The sequence below is a fragment of the Anolis carolinensis genome, chromosome 2 (genome assembly GCF_035594765.1).
Source record: "Anolis carolinensis isolate JA03-04 chromosome 2, rAnoCar3.1.pri, whole genome shotgun sequence".
NCBI classification, from domain to species: domain Eukaryota; kingdom Metazoa; phylum Chordata; class Lepidosauria; order Squamata; family Dactyloidae; genus Anolis; species Anolis carolinensis.
In genome coordinates, this window is record NC_085842.1 from 251,914,892 (window position 1) to 251,938,481 (window position 23,590).

The 23,590-nt window shown below is 39.8% G+C and overlaps 1 protein-coding gene across 2 annotated transcripts; it reads left to right on the top strand.

Annotated features, from left to right (window-relative positions):
• Nucleotides 1–2,629: 2,629 nt before the first annotated feature.
• On the top strand, nt 2,630–20,707 carry LOC100557477 (acetylserotonin O-methyltransferase). 2 transcript variants are annotated; one of them, XM_062972063.1, is made up of 8 exons: nt 2,636–2,978; nt 7,166–7,340; nt 7,579–7,708; nt 8,543–8,611; nt 11,184–11,302; nt 12,709–12,849; nt 16,648–16,770; nt 19,753–20,707. In XM_062972063.1, exons 1-8 carry the CDS (start codon nt 2,913–2,915, stop codon nt 19,974–19,976), a joined length of 1,047 nt encoding a protein of 348 aa, XP_062828133.1. In that variant the 5' UTR covers nt 2,636–2,912; the 3' UTR covers nt 19,977–20,707. The 2 variants fall into 2 exon arrangements, with proteins under 2 accessions (XP_062828134.1, XP_062828133.1); XM_062972064.1 differs by lacking the exon at nt 16,648–16,770 and having other exon boundaries at nt 2,630–2,978.
• The last annotated feature ends 2,883 nt before the right edge of the window (nt 20,708–23,590 follow it).

Below are 23,590 nucleotides of genomic sequence, written 5' to 3' on the forward strand. Positions count from 1 at the left end.
GGACCACCCTGAGAATTGGGGGGGGGGGCAAGCCCCTCAAGCCCCCCCCCCCCACTACATGCCTGCCCAGAGGACACCAAGAGGCACCAAAGTGTTTTGGAGAAATTCTTCTGCAGAGAAAAACATAATCTGTGGATTGCACGTAGAAGAGAACGTTAATGATAGATATGATTAACTATTTGAAGGGATGCCATATTGAGAGACTCGAAGCTCATCTGTTGTGGGTGCTCTGGCTGTGCATCCCTGCATGGCAGAAGGGGATTGGACTGGATGGCCTTTGTGGTCTCTTCTAGTTCTATGATTCTATGCCGGATTCCTTTTATTTTCTATTTTTCTATACAGTACTTTTATTTTTAACATAAAATTGTTGGTTTTTTGATGATAGGGTTTTACTGACTGCTGAAGTCCTTTCCCTCTTCCAGAATCTACATTATTGTCAGCTGATTTTATAATCCCCAAAGCAATACACCACATACGATAAGGTTTGAAAGGCTAGCATTTTTCCATGATATGTGGCAATTAGTTTTACTAGAAAAAGAAAATATAAGGTAGAATTCACAAAGACATGCATTCCTGTTTGGCTTGTATGCCCTAGTTTAAGGAACAACACAGAGGCCATGGAAGCCCCTGTCTCCACTTACTGAGCAGCTGCCATTGTGCATGATGCAGGTCTCCTCCATGACCAATCAGGAAGCAGCTAACTAACATCCAAACCTGCATCTGTAACACACAAACAATCTTGGCATATGGAAGTGATCCTGCTTCTGATTCTCACACCAGGGAGTATTCATGAGAAGTTGGGGACATTTGGTAGGCACAGAGACATAGTTACATACATATTATTTTGTGGAGAAAGTGGAATTTCAAACCTTAATAATTTTTTTGTGGCTTCATTAACCTGTCTCCAGAAAGCTACGTGGAGAAGAAACCCCTCTTGGGTGCTATTATAAAGCGTCTTGCGAGCTTTTATTTATCGTATCAGTTTGTAATGTATTTAAAAAGACAAAGAAAGTTAAAAACTTGGCATTTTACTAAATGTCCTTTGACCAGTAGCTGGCCACTTGGAGTTCCTCTGGTGTTGCTATAAGAAGATCCTCCATTGTGCATGTGGCAGGGCTGAGGCTGCATTGTAGTAGGTTGTCTGTGGTTTGCTCTTCACACTCACATGTCGTGGACTCCACTTTGTGGCCCCATTTCTTAGGGTTGGCTCTGCATCTCATGGTGCCAGAGCACAGTCTGTTCAGTGCCTTCTAAGTTGCCCAGTCTTCTGTGTGACCTGGGGGGGGGGGGGAGTCTATCATTCGGTATCAGCTACTGATTGAGGTTCCGGGTTTCAGCATGCCACTTTTGGACTCTTGCTTGCTGAGGTGTTTCTGTTAGTATCTCTGTAGATCTTAGAAAACTATTTCTTGATTTAAGGCATTGGCATACTGGCTGATATCCGTACAGGGGATAGGCCAGAGATGTCAATGCCTTGGTCCTGTCATTATTGGCTGCTACTTCCTGGCGGATGTCCGGTGGTGTAATACCGGCTAAATAGTATAATTTCTCCAGTGGTGTAGGGCATAGACATCCTGTGATAATACGGCATGACTTATTAAGAGCTACATCCACTGTTTTAACGTGGTGAAGTGTTAGAAGTCAACAATTTGAACAAGTGATATTCACAAGCATTCATGTAATGGCATACAGATAACTCAGCTGGTAAACTAAAGAACTATGTTTTTTGAATGACAAGGGCAAAGAAATGCCAGTACAAAAATGTATTTAGTTAGTAGAGGATGGTTGTTTCTTTGAAGTTGCTGTTGTCCAAAAGACACATACTCCTGTGAAACTTCTTAGTTTAAAATATGCACTCATAGATTAAAAAAACAAAGTCTTCCTTGAAAAATATGAGAATCTTGTTTACTCATAAAACATGTTGTATTAATTCACTATACAGGCACATTTCTTATTAAAGTTTAGTTATAGATAGATAATAGCTTCTCTGTGTTGAGTACACAGGATATCATTCCTAATCCATATTCCATAGTACAAAGTCTTAATTGTACTCACTGCAGTCCATAAGTATACATACATGCATTAAGGTATCAGCAGCATGCATCCACCTCCAATGAGGTCTGATGCAATCAGGCACATCTACCTCCACTGAGGTGGCAAGACAGACTGCACACAAAATGTTGTCCTGAGTCTGAACAAGCTCAGTACAATCACATGTCTACAATCCCTCCCCATTTTTGTAGTCAATGTTTTCAATATATTGTGATATTTTGATGCTAAATTTGTAAATACAGTAATTACAACATAACATTACTGCGTATTGAACTACCTTTTCTGTCAAATTTGTTGTATAACATGAAGTTTTGGTGCTTAATTTGTAAAATCATAACCTAATTTGATGTTTAATAGGCTTTTCCTTAATCTCTCCTTATTATCCAAGTTATTCGCTTATCCAAGCTTCTGCCGGCCCGTTTAGCTTGGATAAGTGAGACTCTACTGTATGTGTATTTCATTTTAGGTGCATTTATGCCCTTTCCTGTTTTCTTAATTTGAACACATTTTTCTCCCTCTTCCTTCTGCATGTGACAATCATTATTGCTCATTTCCCTCAAATTAGTGAGCTGATGAACTGACTTCTTTCTCTTCTTCCTTTTCACGTAGTTCAGTTTAGATGGGAATTTGGGGGGCAATTGTGACATATTTTTAAAAATCCAGTTCATCTTTTTTGGCATCAAACAGTTAACCATTTCTTAAAGGCCCCTATGTTTCTCAATAGAGGCATTTCGCAAGAACAACACAGTAATAAAATAAGAGTAGTCTTCTTTGGGTCTCCAGAGAGCTTCTTTCTTTGAGAGACAGTGAAAGATCAGAAACATCTGGGGAGAAGTTGTCAGAGAGAACAATAAAGAAGGATGGATTGTACAGAAGAAATGGTTAAAATCTTATTTCAGCATCAACATGGATTAATCATTACGAGGGTAAGAGCAACAGATATTGCCTATACAAATATTGACGCTTTAATAACTGTCATTTCTCAGCTTGCTTTAAATATTTTTGTGATTTGAATACAAGTGAGATGGGGATAAAACTGATGGTAACACCACAAAGAAAGAATTATTAAAGGACACATTATGAAGGTACCATCACAAATATGCATTCCAGCTAGAGTGTAGTTACGGTTTCATTTGGCAGCTGCACTTTCCCCCTATGCATTATGATTAAGGGCTCATCTATACTGACTATTAAGGACAGTGTGGAACTGAAAATTTTATTTATGTATTTATTTATTTCTGATATTTCAACCCCCCCCCCTTTCTCCCCGAGGGAAAATTCAGAAGTCTTCACTATTTCTCTGACTTGTCTGGAGAAAAAGGATGTTCCATAAGGCTGGAGCAAAGTACCATAATTACTGGATTCTAATGTGCTATCGAATCTAATGCACACCTCAATTTTTAAAACCCTGAAACAAAAAAAAAGCATTTGCTGCTGAATGTTCAGTGGCAAAAAGGGTGCTTTTAGTAATTTGGCCAAAAAAGGTGCACATTACAGTTGTTGCATGCTTAGAATTCCTTCTTTAAAACCAAAATGTTATAACACCAAAGCTTCCAGCAATGGAAAGTAAACTCTTGGGATAGATCTATGCTGTAGAATGAATCCACTTTAGTTGCCTTGTTTCAGTGTTATGGAATCTTAGGGGATGTAGTTCCTCTGCAAAGGATGCTGGTGCCTCGACAGACTACAAATCCTAGGATTGCATTTAAATTAGAGATGACATCTCTCAAATAGGAGCTCCAGGTAGTCCTGAAGCAGTTTTCCCTTTTGCTTTGGCTCAGCACTAAGATTACCGTATTATGTGAATCTAATGAGCACTCTAATTTTGGTGAGGTAGTTTAGCCCAAAAGGTGAGCATTAGATGGAGTAAATCAGGTAATGTTGCACTTTTGGCCTCTTCCTGATAGACTTGATTTAATTTCACTAATGACCATTTTGTGAGTAGTTATGCTCTTAATGGCAGTCATTAAGGCCAGATAAAACTGAGGACACTTGGCCAAGTGACATCTAAGCATGTCCAGAGGACAAATGCTATTCACGAAGAACCTCAGGCAAGGAGAAATTTAGCAATTTGCTTCTTCCTGATTCTATAGGAAGAATGAGATTCATTCCCCTCTTGCCCCCTCTCCCCTACACATTCTGAGTTAAATGAGTGCAAATTACTTTTGTACTTTGAACCACCTATTTTAGATGAATTTAAAGAGATTAATCTTCCACTATTGCTTGCCTCGTCTGCTGAATTTATGGGGCCCAGGATAGCATTGTACTCCACTTGCAACTCTCGCTTATTTTCCTATCATACCTTGCAACATTTCACAGGTGAAAATGAGAGACATGAAGACAAGCAACACTGAGTACCTTACTCAACTTGGGGCTTCATTTCTTGGTTGTGAGAATAATTAAGAGAAGGGATCCTGAACATTTTGAAGGGCCTCTGTGTACAACTGATATTAAAAAGTGAGTGCAACTTTTCAGCTGTCCCTGTATGGTAAGGATAGCTCCAGTTAATTAGTTTGCTTTTTCGAAAGTCACTTTTCCAATTTCCACCTCCCCTCTTTTCTGCTCAACTGAAATAACTGAGTAAAAGCAACTGTGGAACTTTGAAGTTAGTTCGCAGCAACTGAAATCATTTGGGGATAAAGAGGGAAAGCAGGAAGAGGAGAGAGAAACTAGGACATTTTAAATGCAGCTGGAAAACATGGGACAAATTAATTGGAACTGTCCCTGCCAAACTGAGACAGCTGAAAAGTTGCATTCACATTTTTAATGGGAATTGTACACAGAGGCCCTTCAAAATGTTCAGGATCCCTTCTTTTAATTATTCCCACAACCACAAAATGAGCCATAGTTGAAAAAGAGCCTGGGGAGCAAATAAAAAAAAAAGGAAAGGAGTACCTGTTCTTTTGGTCTTGTGTTTTGTGATTCTGCAATCAACCAGATAGGGTTGGAGATAGTATCATAATTTTTGGCTTTCGCATGTACCTGCACTTTTCACCTCTTGCACAACTCTGCATTTTCCTCCCAAATAAATCATTTTCTGCCATTTCAGCTAGAACTGCAGATAAGAAGGTCAGTGTCTGGTGAACTTCTGCTAAACCCGATCAGCCAGAATGGAGAACAAGCACTCCACTTTGAAGGCAAACTGCAGAGGTTTATTATTTGGCCAAAGTGGTTGCAAGTACCACTTTATGTTCAAGCATAACTTCATATAAAACTACGAGACATTTTACATACTTTGACAGCTATTCAGACTTCCCACACCTCCTTCTGATTGGCTGAGAAATGAATCAACTAGAATCCACACAGGGATTGGGTGGAGGTTTCTCTGATATCACAGACAGGAAGAGGAAATCCCCTTGGCAGGAAAAAGAACAGCTGATTATTGTTCTGTCCCAAACCCCATAGGATACAAGAGAAAGTGATTCTGGTTAAAACAATTTCTTTCCATGGAATCCTATGGTTCTGCATCAAAGCCCATAAGATACAACAGACTGCCAACGGGGCAGGAAACTTTGATGGTCTCCTTTCAGGACATTTCTGCCTCTTTTCAACCCTGGAACATGTGATGATCTCTGTGCCTCTCCATGCTTGAAAAGAGGCTGAAATGTTCTGCAAGGGGAGAAATTTCTCAATGTGATGAGGTTGATGGCTGGAGTTCCCTCCTGTCAGGACACTTCTGCCTCTTTTCAACCAGGGAGGGCTAAGGATGACAGCCAGAGCTCATGCCTCTCCATGCTTGAAAAGAGGCTGAAGTGTCCTACGACTGAGAAATTTCTCAATGTGATAAGGTAGTAAGTGTCCAGTTCCATGAAGACAAAGGTGTAAGACCCGGAGAACAAAGAGTGATAATCCTGGCTGACCAAAGGCTTGGCTGCTTTTTCAGAGGGTTAATGTATTCATATTTCTTTTGCTTTTTCTTCTGTGAAGACTATGAACTTCCATTTATATTTAAACAGTGTCAACAAAGCCTTGGCGACAAAGGGATTATTTGTCTTGTATACACACACAAAGGAATGGATGTCATCCAGCTTGAGAGGTCGCTGGAGGAAACCTTAATTGTTCAGTGATCGCTCTTCCCAGAAACTTGTAAATAAAGGATACTGGGAGAAACAGATGCCTTCATAATACATTTGACATAGTTTTATACAATTAGAATTTGATATAGTAAATGATCAATACAAATTACACTAGAAATATCATTTTATACATTTATTAAAGGGTTTTGGTTTAATATAGTTTGCAGTAAAGCCTCCAATGGCTTCAGTAGTGCAGAACTCTGAAAGATTGAAAAAGGTTTCAAATATAAAAGAAAAACATATGTCTTGCTTGAAGTCTCATTAATGTCCATAAATAATTAGGGAGGGGGGTACTCTGGCTTGGCAAGATCTCCAAGAACTTTGTATAAAATGACTGTGAATCCAGGCAAGTCTCCACAGGTCATTGGTACATTTGAACTGTACCAATGAGTCCCCCTCAGGGTGAGGGAGAGTGGTATAGGAATGCAGTAAATAAGCAAGAGACTGACAGGAACTGCATAGCTTAGAATTAGTCCTTCCAGTACCTGCTTGATACAGCAATAGTTTTCCTGTGGTGAAGTGTGTTAAAGCACTGAGCTCCTGAACTTGCAGTCCGAAAGGTTGCAGGTTCAAATCTCAGGAGCGGAATGAGCGCCCGCTGTTAGCTCCAGCTCCTGCCAACCTAGCAGTTCGAAAAAATGCCAATGTGAGTAGATCAATAGGTACTGCTCCGGCAGGAAGGTAATGGCGCTCCATGCAGTCATGCCAGCCACATGACCTTGGAGGTGTCTATGGACAACGTCGGCTCTTCAGCTTAGAAATGGAGATGAGCACCAACCCCGAGAGTCAGACATGACTGGATTTAACGTCAGGGGAAACTTTTACCTTTACCTATGTTATAAAAAGCATCTTGTGTCTACCTTACAATATTTTCAGTATTGTGTTTGATTATTCTTGCTCTGTTAATAGAGAATGTTTGCTAATACCTGATAACTTAAAAAAATAGACAGTAACAGCAGCAACAGTAGCAAAACTAACGATTACAACTGTAAAGTATCTGAACTTTTCCCCTTTCATTTTATCCCTTATGTTTGCAGATTATGTCTACTGCCTGTGAGTTAGGAGTATTTGATCTGCTTTTAGAGTCAGGAGGCTTCCTCTCTTCAGCGGAGATTGCTGAACGCCTGGACACCAGCCACATGGGAATGGAAAAGTTGCTGGAGGCCTGTGTGAGTTTAAAGTTACTGAGGATGGAGAAGAAGGACAATGAAGGTAACCATATCAAGAAAAGGGAGCAACTTGCGTTGTCTGTTGGTGTTTAATCGTAGGGTTGCACCTTTGACTCCCACCTGGAGATAACCACAAAAAACTGGAGACTCAGAATAACCAAGAATTGAAAACCTGGTTTCTATCATATTGCATTGATCCAACCACTACAAGCAGATTTTCCTTCCTGTCAGCTATCTGGTATCTTAGAGTTTTACAACATAATGTTTTGTCTCTTTTTAAGGTTTTTATGGAAACACAGACCTTGCCAATCTCTGCCTTGCTAAATCAAGTCCAAAGTCCCAGTGTCAGTACATACAGTTTTACTCTGAGTTTGTTTATACCTGTTCGCAGTACTTGACAAAAGCTGTAAGGTAAGAAGTAAGCAAAAACTATTAGGCATGTACACAATGCTCCTACTAATTTGAAACTATTATAATGCATTCTGTCAGCATCTTCATGTGAACATCAAGACAATCATATATTTTTTTCATGATCTGTACAGTCAATGGATTTGCTATAATCCATGAAGCACAGGCACATGTTCTTCTGAAATATCATATCTCACTGCATAATAATTGACACAGCATAATTTGTTGTGGATTGTATATGATGTTAAATGGAAGCTCTTATGTCTGCCTGTGATACCAAAGTCACCCTACAGGGTAATGACATGTCACTCAATTTTGTAAAACAAGCAACAGGAACTTTACTAACTTCAAGAGATCAAACAGAGCAGTGGCATTGACAATAGTCCCTCTGATTGCTTACAGAGAACAGTAGGCATAAACAATCCTTTTAAAGTCCATAAATTTGCCTTAGAAATAACAAGGCCTCAGAGAGTTGGCAGCCATCTTCTTTCCTGGCTGTTTCCAGTCAGCATACACACACTCACTCTGAGTTACACCTGCTCAAACTGGTTCCCCAGCAGCATGACAGAGAAAATAACCAATCAGATTTCCAGCTCTTCACAGGCTCAGCCGATCAGCGTCTTACATGTATTTTTCCAGTTAACCCATACATCATGGTGTCTTTACAAATCACAACATAATTGTCATACACCTCCACCCTTTGGATTACAAAAGTGTTTTTTTCCTTGCAAAATTGTGGCAGGTAGTTTTTAAACAATATAATGGAGGAACATGACCTTCAATTTGGCAGTTATGTTGTTTAATCTTTTTGCAATTGAAAACAATGTTCTATTTCAGGGAAGGAAAACACCAGGCCCCATTGGTATTTGGCACTTCAGAAAAAAACATGTATATAAATATTTCCAGGTAAACCTAATATTTATTTATGTTTGCTGCTTAAAGATCATTTTTGTTTGGTGGTATAATTCTTGTGTAAATATGCCAAATATATGGGCCTGGAACAAATTCCACATTAAATGCACAGAGGATAACTTAATGCTCACAGAGTTACATGACTGTGTATTATTGTTACATGATTTCCAATCACATTTACAGTGTCTTCCCTTTCCCCCCATCTCTCTACAGTTGTTTTTGGTGACTCTCACTTCCTACTATAGGACTGCAATAGAAAAAATGATTGATTTGTTTATTATTATGATTTTATTATTATCTTTATTTATATTCCACCTTTCTCCCCATGGGGACTCAAGGAGACTAACATCTATCTACACTAAACAGTTTAAAAAGAGCAATACAAAACACTGTGGTAAGAAAACAGAATTAAAATATAGCAAATATATCAAAATGGCCTTTAAAACTCATATCCCCCCCCCCAATCCCACTCACCCTCCCCAGAGCCTACCCTTACCCTTCCCTAAAAGCCTGTTGACAGAGGAAGGTCTTGATCTCCATGCGGAAGGCCAGAGGGGATGGGGCCATCCTGGTTCCTCTTGGGAGGGAGCAGAACCACAACCAGAAAAAAAATTCGGGGGGGGGGGGGGGGTTGAAACTTTTTTTTTAGCAATTCATGAAGAGTAATCCCTTAACGCAAAATAATTTAGAAACCAGGCTCCATCAATAAACTTCAGTGGACACTCATGGGGATTTGGTTAACTAGTTAAAATTCATGAGTAAACTGTTGTTTTTTTTTAACTTGAAAAATTTCAGAAGGGTGGGTGTGAGCTCCTATCCCAGCCCCCCTTGGCTACAGCCCTGGGAGGGAGTTCCACAGCCTGAGAGCAGCCACCGAAAAGGCCCTCTCCTGTGTTCCCACCTTATACATTGAATGGGTGTTGGGACCAAGGGAAGGCCCTTCTCAGCAGATCATAGATGTCTCCCAGGTTCATAGAAAGAGACGCGGTCCTTCAGATAACCTGGACTGGAGCCATATAGGGCTTTGTAGGTCAAAGCCAGCACTTTGAATTATTGCTTTCTTTAACAAAACATGCTTCTTTTTGAAATCAGAAACCGCTCAAATCCTAATTTATTGTGAAGGATATTACTTCTTTGTGAGGTGTATATAATGTGCTTGTATATAAGTAGACCTCACATGTGAGTCAAGGGAAGATTCTGGGAGCAGTATTATGTGTTTCTGCAGAGAGGGGAAAAGAAGCACCAACATCCCTCGGGGAGCCAACAGTCACTGTCCTTGGCAGAAGCTGTGCTTCTTTTAGGTTGTTCCAGGACAGAAAAACAAGAATGGGTTTTCACCATTCTCCTCAGTGATGGGAATGGCTATTTTTTAAAATAAAGAGTCAAGGTGCAGAAAATACATTGACCTGTTGATTTTTAACTAAACGTTCTAGAGTGGATGCTCTCCTTTCAGATTTTAATCAACAATATGATGATATTTTGAAAATGAACACACCTGATTGGATTTTGAATTCTTTTTCAAGTGCAAACACAGAAGAATCTCCACAGGTACAAGAAGAACTGATGGAAGTACAGTAGAGTCTCACTTATCCAAGCCTCACTTATCCAAGTTTCTGGATTACCCAAGCCATTTTTGTAGTCAATGTTTTCAATATATCGTGATATTTTGGTGCTAAATTCGTAAATACAGTAATTAAAACATAACATTACTGCGTATTGAACAGCTTTTTCTGTCAAATTTGTTGTAAAACTTGATGTTTTGGTGCTTAATTTGTAAAATCATAACCTAATTTGATGTTTATTAGGCTTTTCCTTAATCCTTCCTTATTATCCAAGATATTCGCTTATCCAAGCTTCTGCCGGCCCGTTTAGCTTGGATAAGTGAGACTCTACTATAACTACAAATGATAGATTGAAATTTAAATTCAAAAGCGGCTACTAACAATTCTGGCTGCAAAAGGAGATCCCTAAGGCTTATCCTGAATATGGGCTGTAATTCAAAAGTTCTTAATTGCATTTCCTTCATCATATTTAGTGGAACGTGAATTCAGTACGGTAACCAATTTATTAACAAAAAAGAAGAAACCGATTGTAAATATTCAATCGCGGTGATTTAAGATTACTGCTGACGAAAATAGAGCTGAGGATTACTAAATTGGTAGCAGCATACCAGGTTCATCCTTCTCATTAAGATGATTTCGAATGTTTTAACTTTTTTTATATTACCTTTCTATTCTGAGTTCAAAAAATAGTTTCATGATTTCAAACTTCAATGTTTCTAATTTACACCTTTCTTTACTATATTTTACAAATAAAGGTAGAAACATTAATACATATATCTTTCTGTTTAATTACTATTAAAATTTTAAAAAAATAATTTCCAGGGGGCGCTGAGTAATATTTTTTCTGGAAAGGGGGCGGTAGGCCAAATAAGTTTGGGAACCACTGTTCTAGACTTACACATGAACATATACAGTATCTTCTTTTTGCAGACATCAGTGGTACATCAGATTTTGTATATAGTCACCTATTCAGTTGATTTCCCATTCTGATTTTGATTTCCTAGTTCAGAGGAAAGGTTAGAAGTATTCCAAAATGCCATGGGGGATGCCTGGAGCCTGTATGGTCAGGAGGTAATATCTGCATTTGACCTCTCTTGTTTCCATGTCGTTTGTGATGTGGGAGGTAAGTACCAGCTGCCTTTCTTTATTTACAGTTTGAAATCCTATTGATTTGGGGATGACCTCTCAGGTTGCATTTCACTCCTGTGATTTTTTGATAGTAAAAGTTGTAATATTTCTCCTTCCTTCTGCACCAACAACCATATATGTTTGTTCTACCATTACTTTAATCGAGAATATTCCATTTATAAGGGGGATTTTGTTGGAGATCTATAGGTCTATAACTAACTGGCCATGGCCAACAATGACTAAAGATAGCTAGGGCCTCTTCAAGAGTTCAAGAATCTTGTTAAGAAACCCACAGTAACTAAGAGGTAGCTGAAAAGTGTTCTAGAATTAAAGAGGGGTTTTTTTTTTTGGAGAAGACATATCTCTCATCTTCCAGCTTGATTTTTCAGATATGTGTCATCAAGGAGTGTCCATGTAAACATTCAGTTAGATGTCAACAGAGTAGGTTCTGGAAGCATCTTAGGACTTTTCTTAGCTTTCTAGAAAACAGGTGTTTTTATAAATCAGTTGTTGGAAGCCAGCAGTTGTATATTCCTTTGCCCAAGACCAACTTCATTATTTTTTTCATTTGTGGTCTTTTCTGTCTTGTTGCTGCTGTTTCCTCCTCCGCACAAAATTTACATGTAATTTTTTGACCATAGACCAGCATTACTTCTAATTTTTTCTTAAAAAAACAAAAACAAACCTTGGCTCACAGAGCCCCCATGACCAGCAAAAAATAGTGGAGGTCTGGGAGGGAAATTCACCTTGACTTGGGGGAGTTGTAGTTCACCTACATCCAAAGAGCACTGTGAACCTAAACACTGATGGATCTGGACCATACTTGGCACACACACACACACATGATATGCCGAAATTTGATTACTGGAATAATTTGAGGGGGGGGGGGTAACCTTCCTTTCTGTGAGTTGCAGTTCACCCACAACCAGAGAATCTGTGATCTCCACCGATGATGGACCTGGTCCAATCTTGGCATACAGAACCCCCATGACTAAGTGAACCTACTGAAAGGGTTTGAGGGGACTGACTCACCATAGAGCTGTAGTTTGCCCTACTGCCAGAGAGCACACTGAACCCCACCAATGATGCATCTAGAGCAAACTTGCCCAACATAACAAACTTTAAGTACTGATGGAGTTTTTCAGGGTTAACCTGGCATGATGTCAGTTGTAGTTAATCCACAATCTTATGCATTTTGTACAATGAAAACAATGACTTTTTCAAATAACCTGGGCAATGTCAGGTACCCAAGCTAGTAAATAAATTAAAATAAAACTACTAAGTTCTGTCTTTTCATTATTTGCCCTTTGGCCCCTAATAGTCTGTGACCCTAGCCTTTAAGGAAATTTACCTTACTGAATATTTTGCTTTCCATTCCGCTTTCTCTCTCTTTCATAAAAGGAGGTAGTGATGCCTTTGCCAAACAATACATTTCATTATACCCAAATTCAACTGTGACCATTTTTGACCTACCTGAAGTGGTGGAAAGAGCAAAGAAACATTCTGTGTCCTCAGAGGAACACCGGATAAATTTCCAGAGTGGTGAGATATGTTTCAGTGATTATATCTAGCTTTAAACTTTAGGGAACGTTTTCCTCTACAAGACATGTATAAAAGCACCAGAAACCAACAGTGTATAAATTCTTTTTTTTAAAGGAAAGAAGCATCAACACTCACTCAGGGCTCTTCCAGACAGATCAGATCTTGGGATATAGGGCCTGTCTGGAACAGCCCACAGAGTGATCAGTGGAAGAGGACACAATTGGGCCCGAGTTATAAGCCCTTCCATTTCTCCTCTCTTTCTATCCTGTAGCCAGTTGCCTCTCTCCTACCCCTTGAGGTTACTTCCTTCCTCTTAAAGTAGTTGATTCAGTCATTTGTTTCCTTTGTCCGAGGCCCCTTCTACACTGCCAGATAAATCCACATTATCAAAGCAGAAAATCCACATTATCTGATCTGAACTGGATTATTTTAGGCTATACCACCATATAATCCAGTTTAAAGCAGATAATATGGATTTTATACAGTTGTGTAGAAGGGGCCTGAGAACATCTAACCATGGACCTCCGGACTCAGTAAAGGTTGGTAGTTTATCCAACACAGGTGACAAACCGCTTTCTTGCAAGCACCTATTGCTAAATTATTTTTATCTATCTGCTTTCCTATCAAAAAATGAATTTCCTGAGGTAATCTATGGCCCCTTTTACACTGCCATATAATCCAGATGATCAAAGCAGATAATCCACATTGCCAGATAATCTAGTTTAAAGAAGATAATCTGGATTTTATATGGCAGTGTAGTAGGGCCAATATTATGTTATCCTGAGTGTTCATGACACTTCCACCCACTTGTATTGCATTAAATTGACTATATTCTGCACAATACATACATACATACATACATACATACATACATACATATATACAGTAGAGTCTCACTTATACAACACTCGCTTATCCAACGTTCTGGATTATCCAACTCATTTTTGTAGTCAATGTTTTCAATACATCGTGATATTTTGGTGCTAAATTCGTAAATACAGTAATTACTACATAGCATTACTGCACATTGAACTACTTTTTCTTTCAAATTTGTTGTCTAACATGATGTTTTGGTGCTTCATTTGTAAAATCATAACCGAATTTGATGTTTAATAGGCTTTTCCTTAATGCCTCCTTATTATCCAACATATGCGCTTATCCAACATTCTGCCGGCCCGTTTATGTTGGATAAGTGAGACTCTACTGTATATATATTCCTACAATTGTCACCAGCACAAGGCTTTCTATCAGTTAGATGGTGCATCTACACAATAGAATTAATGTAGTTGGATACTACTTTAATTGTCATGGAATTGTAGTTTTACAAGGTCTTCAACCTTATCTGCTAAAAAGTGCTGGTGCATTGGGCCCTTCCACACAGCCATATAACCCAGAATATCAAGACAGATAGTCCAAAATATCTGCTTTGAATTGGATTATCTGAGTCCACAATGCCATATAATCCAGTTCAATGTGGATTTTACACAGCTGTGTGGAAGGGGCTTGAGTAATCCTCCTGATATTTCAGGAAGGCCTTCTACCAGAGGACAGATCTATGTGTGCCTCTATCTATTTCAACCTCTGCATTAATCTAAAACAACCTTGCTGAATAAGATACTGTCCTAATATTGGAAAAGTAAAATTACACTGTCAGACTAGCATGCTTCTGTACATGGCATTGTATGAGGGCTCTTATTGTTTGCTACCGGCAATATAATTACCATATATACTCAAATATAAGCCTAATTTTCAGCTCTTTTTTAGGCTAAAAAAGCCCCCCCCCCCCCCGGCTTATACTTGAGTGAGGGTCCTGACAAGAAGGTGTTGGGCTGAAAGAAGCCGTTCTTTCAGCCCCACACCTTCCTGCCAGGCCCCTCATCTCTCTGCAAACCAACCAGCTGAGTCGCTGTGCCGAGAGGGGAGGAGAGGACACGTGCCTTCCTCTTCTCTCCTGCTCGGCACAGTGACCCAGCTGGGTTGTTGTGTATGGAATTTTATTTCCTCTCCTTCCTTTCCTCTTGCTCTCTTGGCCCGCATTTTCCTCTCCTCTCTCTCTCCCAGCTGGGTTGCTGTGCCAAGAGGGGAGGAGGGGACATGTGCTTTCCTCTCCCCAAATCTTTCCACTTTCTCCCTTCCCGCCTCAGTTTTTCCCCACTTTTCCAGCACCCCTTTCCCACCCCCAGTCTTTACTATCCCCAGTCATTCTTTCTCCACTTTCCATCCCAGCCCCCTTTCTATCCCAGCCTTTCCCAGGTTCCAGCCTGTCTTTCCCATTTCAGTCTTGCCCCTTTCCCACCACAGTTTCCCACTTTCCCAGCCCTTCTTTCTCAGCTTAGTCTTTCCAACTTTCACAGTTCCCTTTCCCACCTCAATCTTTCCCCCTTCTCCACTTCCCACTCCAATCTTTCCATCTTTTCAGCCCCCCCCCCTCCAGAGTCCCCAGTGGTGCAATGGGTTAAACCCTTGTGCTGACAGGACTGTGGACCGAAAGGTCAGTAGTTCGAACCCGGGCAGCTGGGTGAACTCCCGTCTGTCAGCGCTAGCTCCCCATGTGGGGACATGAGAGAAGCCTCCCACAGGATAGAAAAACATCCGGGCATCCCCTGGACAACTTCCTTGCAGACGGCCAATTCTCTCACAGCTTGAGAGACTTGCAGTTTCTCAAATTGCTCCTGACACAAAAAAGCCTCTCCCTTTCGCACCCCAGTCTTGCTCATTTTGTAGTCTTCTTTTCCCCATGCCAATCTTTTCCAGCTGCCCTTTTTTCCCACCTGAATTTCCCCAGCTTCACACTCTAGACTGGGGTCTTTCCCACTTTTCCAGTCCCCCTTCCACACCTCAGTCATTCCCCCTTCCTCAGTGGCCCCTTCCCACCCCAATCTGACCTACTTTTCCAGCTATACCCTTTCCACCTCATTTTCTCACTTTTTCAACCACCCCTTCCCATTCCAACCTTTTCCTGTTCCCAGTCCTTCTTTCCCATCCTCTTCCCAAGCCAGTCATTCCCGCTTTTTCTTATTCATATACACACAGTGTTTTCCCCAAAACATATAGTTAAAATAAACTGTGGTGATTACTGAAAGGATATGTAAGTACATGTACATTGAAGAAGGTTAGAATAATGATTTAATCAAAGTTGGACAGTCTTATTTTAAATTACAATTTTATGTAAATACAGTAGAGTCTCATCCAACATTCGTTTATCCAACGTTCTGGATTATCCAATGCATTTTTGTAGTCAATGTTTTCAATAGATTGTGATATTTTGGTGCTAAATTCATAAATACAGAAATTACAACATAACATTACTGCGTATTGAACTACTTTTTCTGTCAGATTTGTTGTATAACATGATGTTTTGGTGCTTAATTTGTAAAATCATAACCTAATTTGATGTTTAATAGGCTTTTCCTTAATCTCTCCTTATTATCCAACATATTCACTTATCCAACATTCTGCCAGCCCGTTTAGCTTGGATAAGTGAGACTCTACTGTATTCAAAATATTTAACCTACTGATGGCTCAGTTACTGTAATTTGATTGGTATCTATTTTTATTTTGAAATTTATCAGTAGCTGCTGCATTTCCCACCCTCGGCTTCTACTCAAATCAATAACTTTCCCCAGTTTTTTGTGGTAAAATTAGGTGCCTCGGCTTATATTCGGGTCATCTTATACTTGAGTATATACAGGTAATACAATATAATATAGTAATATAGTTTTCCAAATGATATAAATAATTGTTCTTTGTATTAATCATGATGCAGAAATAAACAGATGTCTCTATCCAATATTACAGGGGATTTTTTAAATGATGCAATTCCTGAAGCTGATCTGTATATTTTGGCTAGAGTTCTCCATTGCTTGAATGATGAGACTTGTTTGGCTCTGCTGACTAAACTATACAACGCCTGTAAGCCTGGTACGTATACTTAGAATGGGATGGAGACAAATCTGCTCTGTACAGCCCATGATGAACAAGAGAGAATTCCTGGACTCCCAATAAATAATGCCTTTAATTCAGTTGCAGGGGTCCCAGTTTCCATCTAGACTGGGATCCACAGGAACTAACATAAATAATTCTGGATTTCAAGTCAGATTATAAGGAGAGCCTTGGGATTAAACCTGAGCTCTACAATTGGGCTCCTCTACCATGCCTTCTCCAAAGCTTCTTCTTTTGTCCTCTGGAGGCATCCTTCAATCTTCCACTGTCTTCAAATATTAAGTGAATAGTGTGTTATCAGTTCCATTATCTATATAAGGCCATTAATCTATGGGTTGCTCTGCAGTTAATGAGTCATATTTGTAAGAAAGTTAACATCATAATCCAGTGTGAGTGAGATCAAGTTATTAAATTATGAGAATCCGTTAAAATAGGGGTGGACAAAGTGAAGTATTTCATATGTTATTGAAGCACCTCTGCAAATACAGCCTTGTGTTTTGTGGACTCCCTGCAGCAGCGGAGTCATGAGTGCCCATTATTTGGCTCGTATAGACAGCTAGGCCCTGCATATCCTGGGGCTGGATTATGACTGGGAAAGTATTTTGTTTCTGTGCCATATATAGGACCTCATCCCATGAGTAAGGGGAAAGTAGGGGAAAGCAGAGGAAACCGTCTTACTTTGTTCCCTACTACTACGGTCTATCTTCTAGGATGGCCAGACATCCCATGTCTTTTCCCTGTCTTCTCCCAGTCTGGGCTCCATTTCCATGTGTTGTGGAAACAGAATCCCATGGAGTCCCAGCAGAAGTGCCCTTACGTCATGTAATATTTTCCGTGGGACTATGATTTTACAGTGTGTAGAAACAGGGAAAATTCTACATGTGATGAGGTCTAAAGACAGTATTGGACCTCATCAAACTAGAACATCTAGTGTGCTGAAGAATTCTGAGGCTTGTAGTTTAGGGAGGGGCCTTTAAACAGCTCAGCCAGAGAGGTCCTGGGCCTCACTAAACTACAAATCCCAGAATTCTACAGGAGGCAGCCACACATTGCAAATATCTTATTTGTAGTACAAAAAACCATGAAAGAACAACACAACATTTAACATGAAGAACAATTTTAACCAACATAAACTTACCAGTATTTCATTGGAAAGTGTGGGTCTGCTTTTGGCTTACATGATAGTCAAGTTAATTAGTGTTGTTGTTGTTGTTGTTGTTGTTGTTGTTGTTGTTGTTGTTGTGTGCCTTCAAGTTGTTTCAGACTTAGGGCGACCCTCAGTCTAATGTTCAGGGGAGGGGGTAAATTACCTTGGGGGGCTATATCTGGCCCATGGGCCATAGTTTGGGGACCCCTGCTGTAGTGTGATGAGGTCCAATTGTCTATCATCACAAGAGTGAGATCTCTGCATATAAGATCTTACTGTAGAAAAGGGGCATAACCATTTTTGCCGTTTCCTTGTAGGGACCCTCTAATTGGAGGGAACCCACTGGCCTGAGCTGCAGAGGGAGAGTCATTTCCTACTAGACACCATGAAAAATGCAGTCTCATATAGTTCCATGTCATTCCCATCTCATTTGCCCAAAGGATTATTTGCCTATAATTCAGCAGGCTGAATATACCCATAGAGAGAAATACGTTTTTATTTTGTTAATATGTAAAATTTTAATTCAATCTATTGTAAACTTAATTTTGTATGTGTCAAGGCATTGAATAATTGCTACATGTAAGCTGTCTTGAGTCCCCTTCAAGGTAGAGAAAGGTGGGGCATAAATACGATAAAATAAATAAATAAATAAATAAATAAATATGAGAAAAGTAGAAGTAGCCAAAGGAATGAAATTACTGGTAGTAGGGGTAGGTAAAGGTACTAGTTTTGAGACTTTGCCTTTTTGTTTGCGTTTATTATTATTATTAATATTATTATTATCTTTAGTAAAGATTTTGAGAAGGAGAGGAGGGGAGGAGAAAAAGAAGGGTGACTCAAGGCTCTCAGAGCTACCCAAATTTGTTTAAATATTTTTAAAAAAAAGCAAAGAAAAGAAAGCAGCACTCAAGAAAAGCAAAGAGATGCTCCCAAACGTACACGCCCACAAGCACCCCACCCACCAAGCCAAGCCAAAAATAAATCAAATTCAAGCTGAGAGCAGCAGAGTAGCTAGAGCGAGCAGTGGCAAAACAGTGAAGGAGAGCAGGCAAGCAGCAGGCCCGATGCAACTGAGCAAATGGAGGTGGTTGCCTCATTAAATAGACTCACCTTGCGTAAGACATATCACAACGTTCTTCTCCTCCAATTGGTCCAACAGGCAGGGCTCCCAGAGAAATCCTGTGCCAAGAGTTCTCTGCACGTCACGTGAGGAGCGCTGAATGCTCCTGAAAAGCAGAGGAGCCGACCTTGGCTCCCACTTGCTTTTGTTGCGGACAGGTTTCCATAATGGGAGGGCCTTTACCATTACGTGATCCCAAAGGTACCAAAGGAAAACAAATCTGCGCATAAGTCTATTGATTATGTGTGCTGAAATTTGCATGTATAGTCAGTGTGAGGCAAAAAAGTTGTTCATCCCTCCAGCGACTTGAGAACATACTGCAAGTCACTTCTGGTATGAGAGAATTGTCTACAGAGACGTTGTCCAGGGGACCTGGATGTATTAACATCCTGCTCGGAGGATTCTCTCATGTCCCCACAAGTTTGACCTAACAGATTGTCTCATGGAGCATACACCATCTCGCAAATTCGAACCAGCAAACTTCAAGTCAGCAACCCAACCTTTGGGACAGCAGTCCAGCCAGCATAAGGGTTTAACCCACTGCGCCACCGCAGCTCCTGTTCCCCCAGTAGATATATATCTTCTTTCTTTGTGGACTGACAGACATTCCCAAGTATTTATCATGAGAGAAATTCTCAAAAATTGACAGTAATAGGTAATGATGACACCCTCTCTTTCCTAAATCACTTGACAGGTGGTGGTGTATTATTAGTGGAGACAGTTCTCAATGAAGACAGAAGTGGGCCTTTAGCAGCCCACATCTACTCCATACTGGTGATGCTCGTCTTAGAAGGAAAAGAACGAACCCTATCCGAGTACAGTACACTCCTTGGTGCAGCTGGATTCAAGGATGTTCAGTTCAAGAAAGGACGACATTTAGATGCTGTTTATGGAAGAAAAGAAAACATCTCTTTTTAATTTCACTCTTATTTCACTGTTAAAGCATTCCTGCATTAAGCAACAATTCTTCATTCTGTGTATAATTATGTGTAGTAGTCACCTCTAGACTTATGCTGAATCCACGAATTTCTCAGGCTTTACTTTGGCCCCTTCTACACAGCTGTTTAAAATCCAGATTATCAGACCAGATCATCCACATTCTCTGCTTTGAATTGGATTATATGAGTCTACACTGCCATATAATCAAGTTCAGAACAGATAATCTGGATTTATGTGGCAATGTGGAATAGGCCTTAGGCTACTGGGGAAGCTAAGAGTCCTTTCCCTCCTCTCTTCTCTCTTGGCTGAGTTAAATATGTGCAAATTACTCTGAGCTCATGTTACAGCAAGTGAGGACAAAGCAGGAATGTAAGAGATTGAGAGATTGGGATATTTTTAAAGCACCTGAAAAAATGTGATGAAAGAGGTGGTTGGGACAGACCTTGCAAAACTGAAAATGTTGGAAGGCATGCTGTAGAAAAGTTAAAAACACGCCATGCTTGATGTTCCCCTTTTCTCCCTTTATGAAGGGACATATAGAGAAAACACAGTTCACACTCCCTGCTGTTTCAGAACTTATACCATTCAATTCATTCTATTCTGGGTATCTTCCTCTAAAGCTATTTTAACATTAAAAATAAAAAGTACACTGAATATTCTTAAATTTTGTATTTCATTTCTGGTAATAATAAAGCTTTTGTTTCTCTTGACTGGCTTTGCTTGTGCTTGCGTAAAGAGTAAACCCGCCCTTTACTCTTCAGACATTGTTTTTCAGGGATGGTCCCTCTTGCAAGACAATGATTAGAACAAAAAAAATGTTTGCCTACTCATGGGTAAACATGACACAAGGGAAACTGAATTGTTCTAAGCAAGACCCAAATACACACATGATTTACGCACAGCTTTAATTGTTTAACTATTCTATTCTTTATTATTACCATGAGTAAAATACAAAATGTAAGCTTTTTCAGTATACATTTTGATAGTAAATCCATTGCAGTATACTGAATAAGCTTACATTTTGTATTTTATTCCTGGTAATAATAACGGTTTTGTTTCTCTTGACTGGCTATATAGGTTTTCTGATATATTTTTTCTATGATGACAGTGATACAGTAGGAGTTTTGCAAATACAGTAGAGTCTCACTTATTTATTTATTTATTTATTTATTTATTTATTAAACTTATATACCACTACTCCCAGTTTGGCTCGGAGCGGTTTACAAATATAGATTAAAACAATACACTTGGCTTTAAAATAACAATAAAAACAACAATAAAAATAACAATAAAAACAGACATTGTGTTTTTATCCATCGTGTTTTTATCCAGTAGTGTATTGAACTACTTTTTCTGTCAAATTTGTTGTATAACATGATGTTTTGGTGCTTAATTTGTAAAATCATAACCTAATTTGATGTTTAATAGGTTTTTTCTTAATCCCTCCTTATTATCCAAGATATTCGCTTATCCAACATTCTGCCAGCCCGTTTATATTGGATAAGTAGGAATCTAAATTCATGGCTTTTTTTTGTCTTTGTTACAGTAGGTGTTTTTTCTTGCTATGAAAGAAAATTATAGTCAGCCCTCTGTATTCATGGATACAACCCTCCATGGCTTGATTTTTTTTTTAATATAGAAAGGAAATCTTGATTTTGTCAGCCCATTCAAAGGATAATGTTTTACTCTTGTATACACTGCAATGAGCTTTGAACATCCATGGTTGTTTGTACCCGTGGAGCGAAGGATCCAGGAACCTAGCCCCAGAGGCAGGCCTGTAGCCAGGATTTTGATTCAGGAGGGGCTGGGATTTTGGTTTGGGGGGGGGGGGGGCTGAGTCTGAGTGAGGGAAGATCTACCCTAGCAAACCTTTTGTATCTTTATCCCAATACCCCCATGCAAATGGGATATATTGAGCATGGTGATCAGATCATGATATCAATAAAAATAAGTTTAAATAATAAATGTAAGGCCTTCTCGTGGACCACCCTGAGAATTGGGGGGGGGGGGCAAGCCCCTCAAGCCCCCCCCCACTACATGCCTGCCCAGAGGACACCAAGAGGCACCAAAGTGTTTTGGAGAAATTCTTCTGCAGAGAAAAACATAATCTGTGGATTGCACGTAGAAGAGAACGTTAATGATAGATATGATTAACTATTTGAAGGGATGCCATATTGAGAGACTCGAAGCTCATCTGTTGTGGGTGCTCTGGCTGTGCATCCCTGCATGGCAGAAGGGGATTGGACTGGATGGCCTTTGTGGTCTCTTCTAGTTCTATGATTCTATGCCGGATTCCTTTTATTTTCTATTTTTCTATACAGTACTTTTATTTTTAACATAAAATTGTTGGTTTTTTGATGATAGGGTTTTACTGACTGCTGAAGTCCTTTCCCTCTTCCAGAATCTACATTATTGTCAGCTGATTTTATAATCCCCAAAGCAATACACCACATACGATAAGGTTTGAAAGGCTAGCATTTTTCCATGATATGTGGCAATTAGTTTTACTAGAAAAAGAAAATATAAGGTAGAATTCACAAAGACATGCATTCCTGTTTGGCTTGTATGCCCTAGTTTAAGGAACAACACAGAGGCCATGGAAGCCCCTGTCTCCACTTACTGAGCAGCTGCCATTGTGCATGATGCAGGTCTCCTCCATGACCAATCAGGAAGCAGCTAACTAACATCCAAACCTGCATCTGTAACACACAAACAATCTTGGCATATGGAAGTGATCCTGCTTCTGATTCTCACACCAGGGAGTATTCATGAGAAGTTGGGGACATTTGGTAGGCACAGAGACATAGTTACATACATATTATTTTGTGGAGAAAGTGGAATTTCAAACCTTAATAATTTTTTTGTGGCTTCATTAACCTGTCTCCAGAAAGCTACGTGGAGAAGAAACCCCTCTTGGGTGCTATTATAAAGCGTCTTGCGAGCTTTTATTTATCGTATCAGTTTGTAATGTATTTAAAAAGACAAAGAAAGTTAAAAACTTGGCATTTTACTAAATGTCCTTTGACCAGTAGCTGGCCACTTGGAGTTCCTCTGGTGTTGCTATAAGAAGATCCTCCATTGTGCATGTGGCAGGGCTGAGGCTGCATTGTAGTAGGTTGTCTGTGGTTTGCTCTTCACACTCACATGTCGTGGACTCCACTTTGTGGCCCCATTTCTTAGGGTTGGCTCTGCATCTCATGGTGCCAGAGCACAGTCTGTTCAGTGCCTTCTAAGTTGCCCAGTCTTCTGTGTGACCTGGGGGGGGGCGGAGTCTATCATTCGGTATCAGCTACTGATTGAGGTTCCGGGTTACAGCATGCCACTTTTGGACTCTTGCTTGCTGAGGTGTTTCTGTTAGTATCTCTGTAGATCTTAGAAAACTATTTCTTGATTTAAGGCATTGGCATACTGGCTGATATCCGTACAGGGGATAGGCCAGAGATGTCAATGCCTTGGTCCTGTCATTATTGGCTGCTACTTCCTGGCGGATGTCCGGTGGTGTAATACCGGCTAAATAGTATAATTTCTCCAGTGGTGTAGGGCATAGACATCCTGTGATAATACGGCATGACTTATTAAGAGCTACATCCACT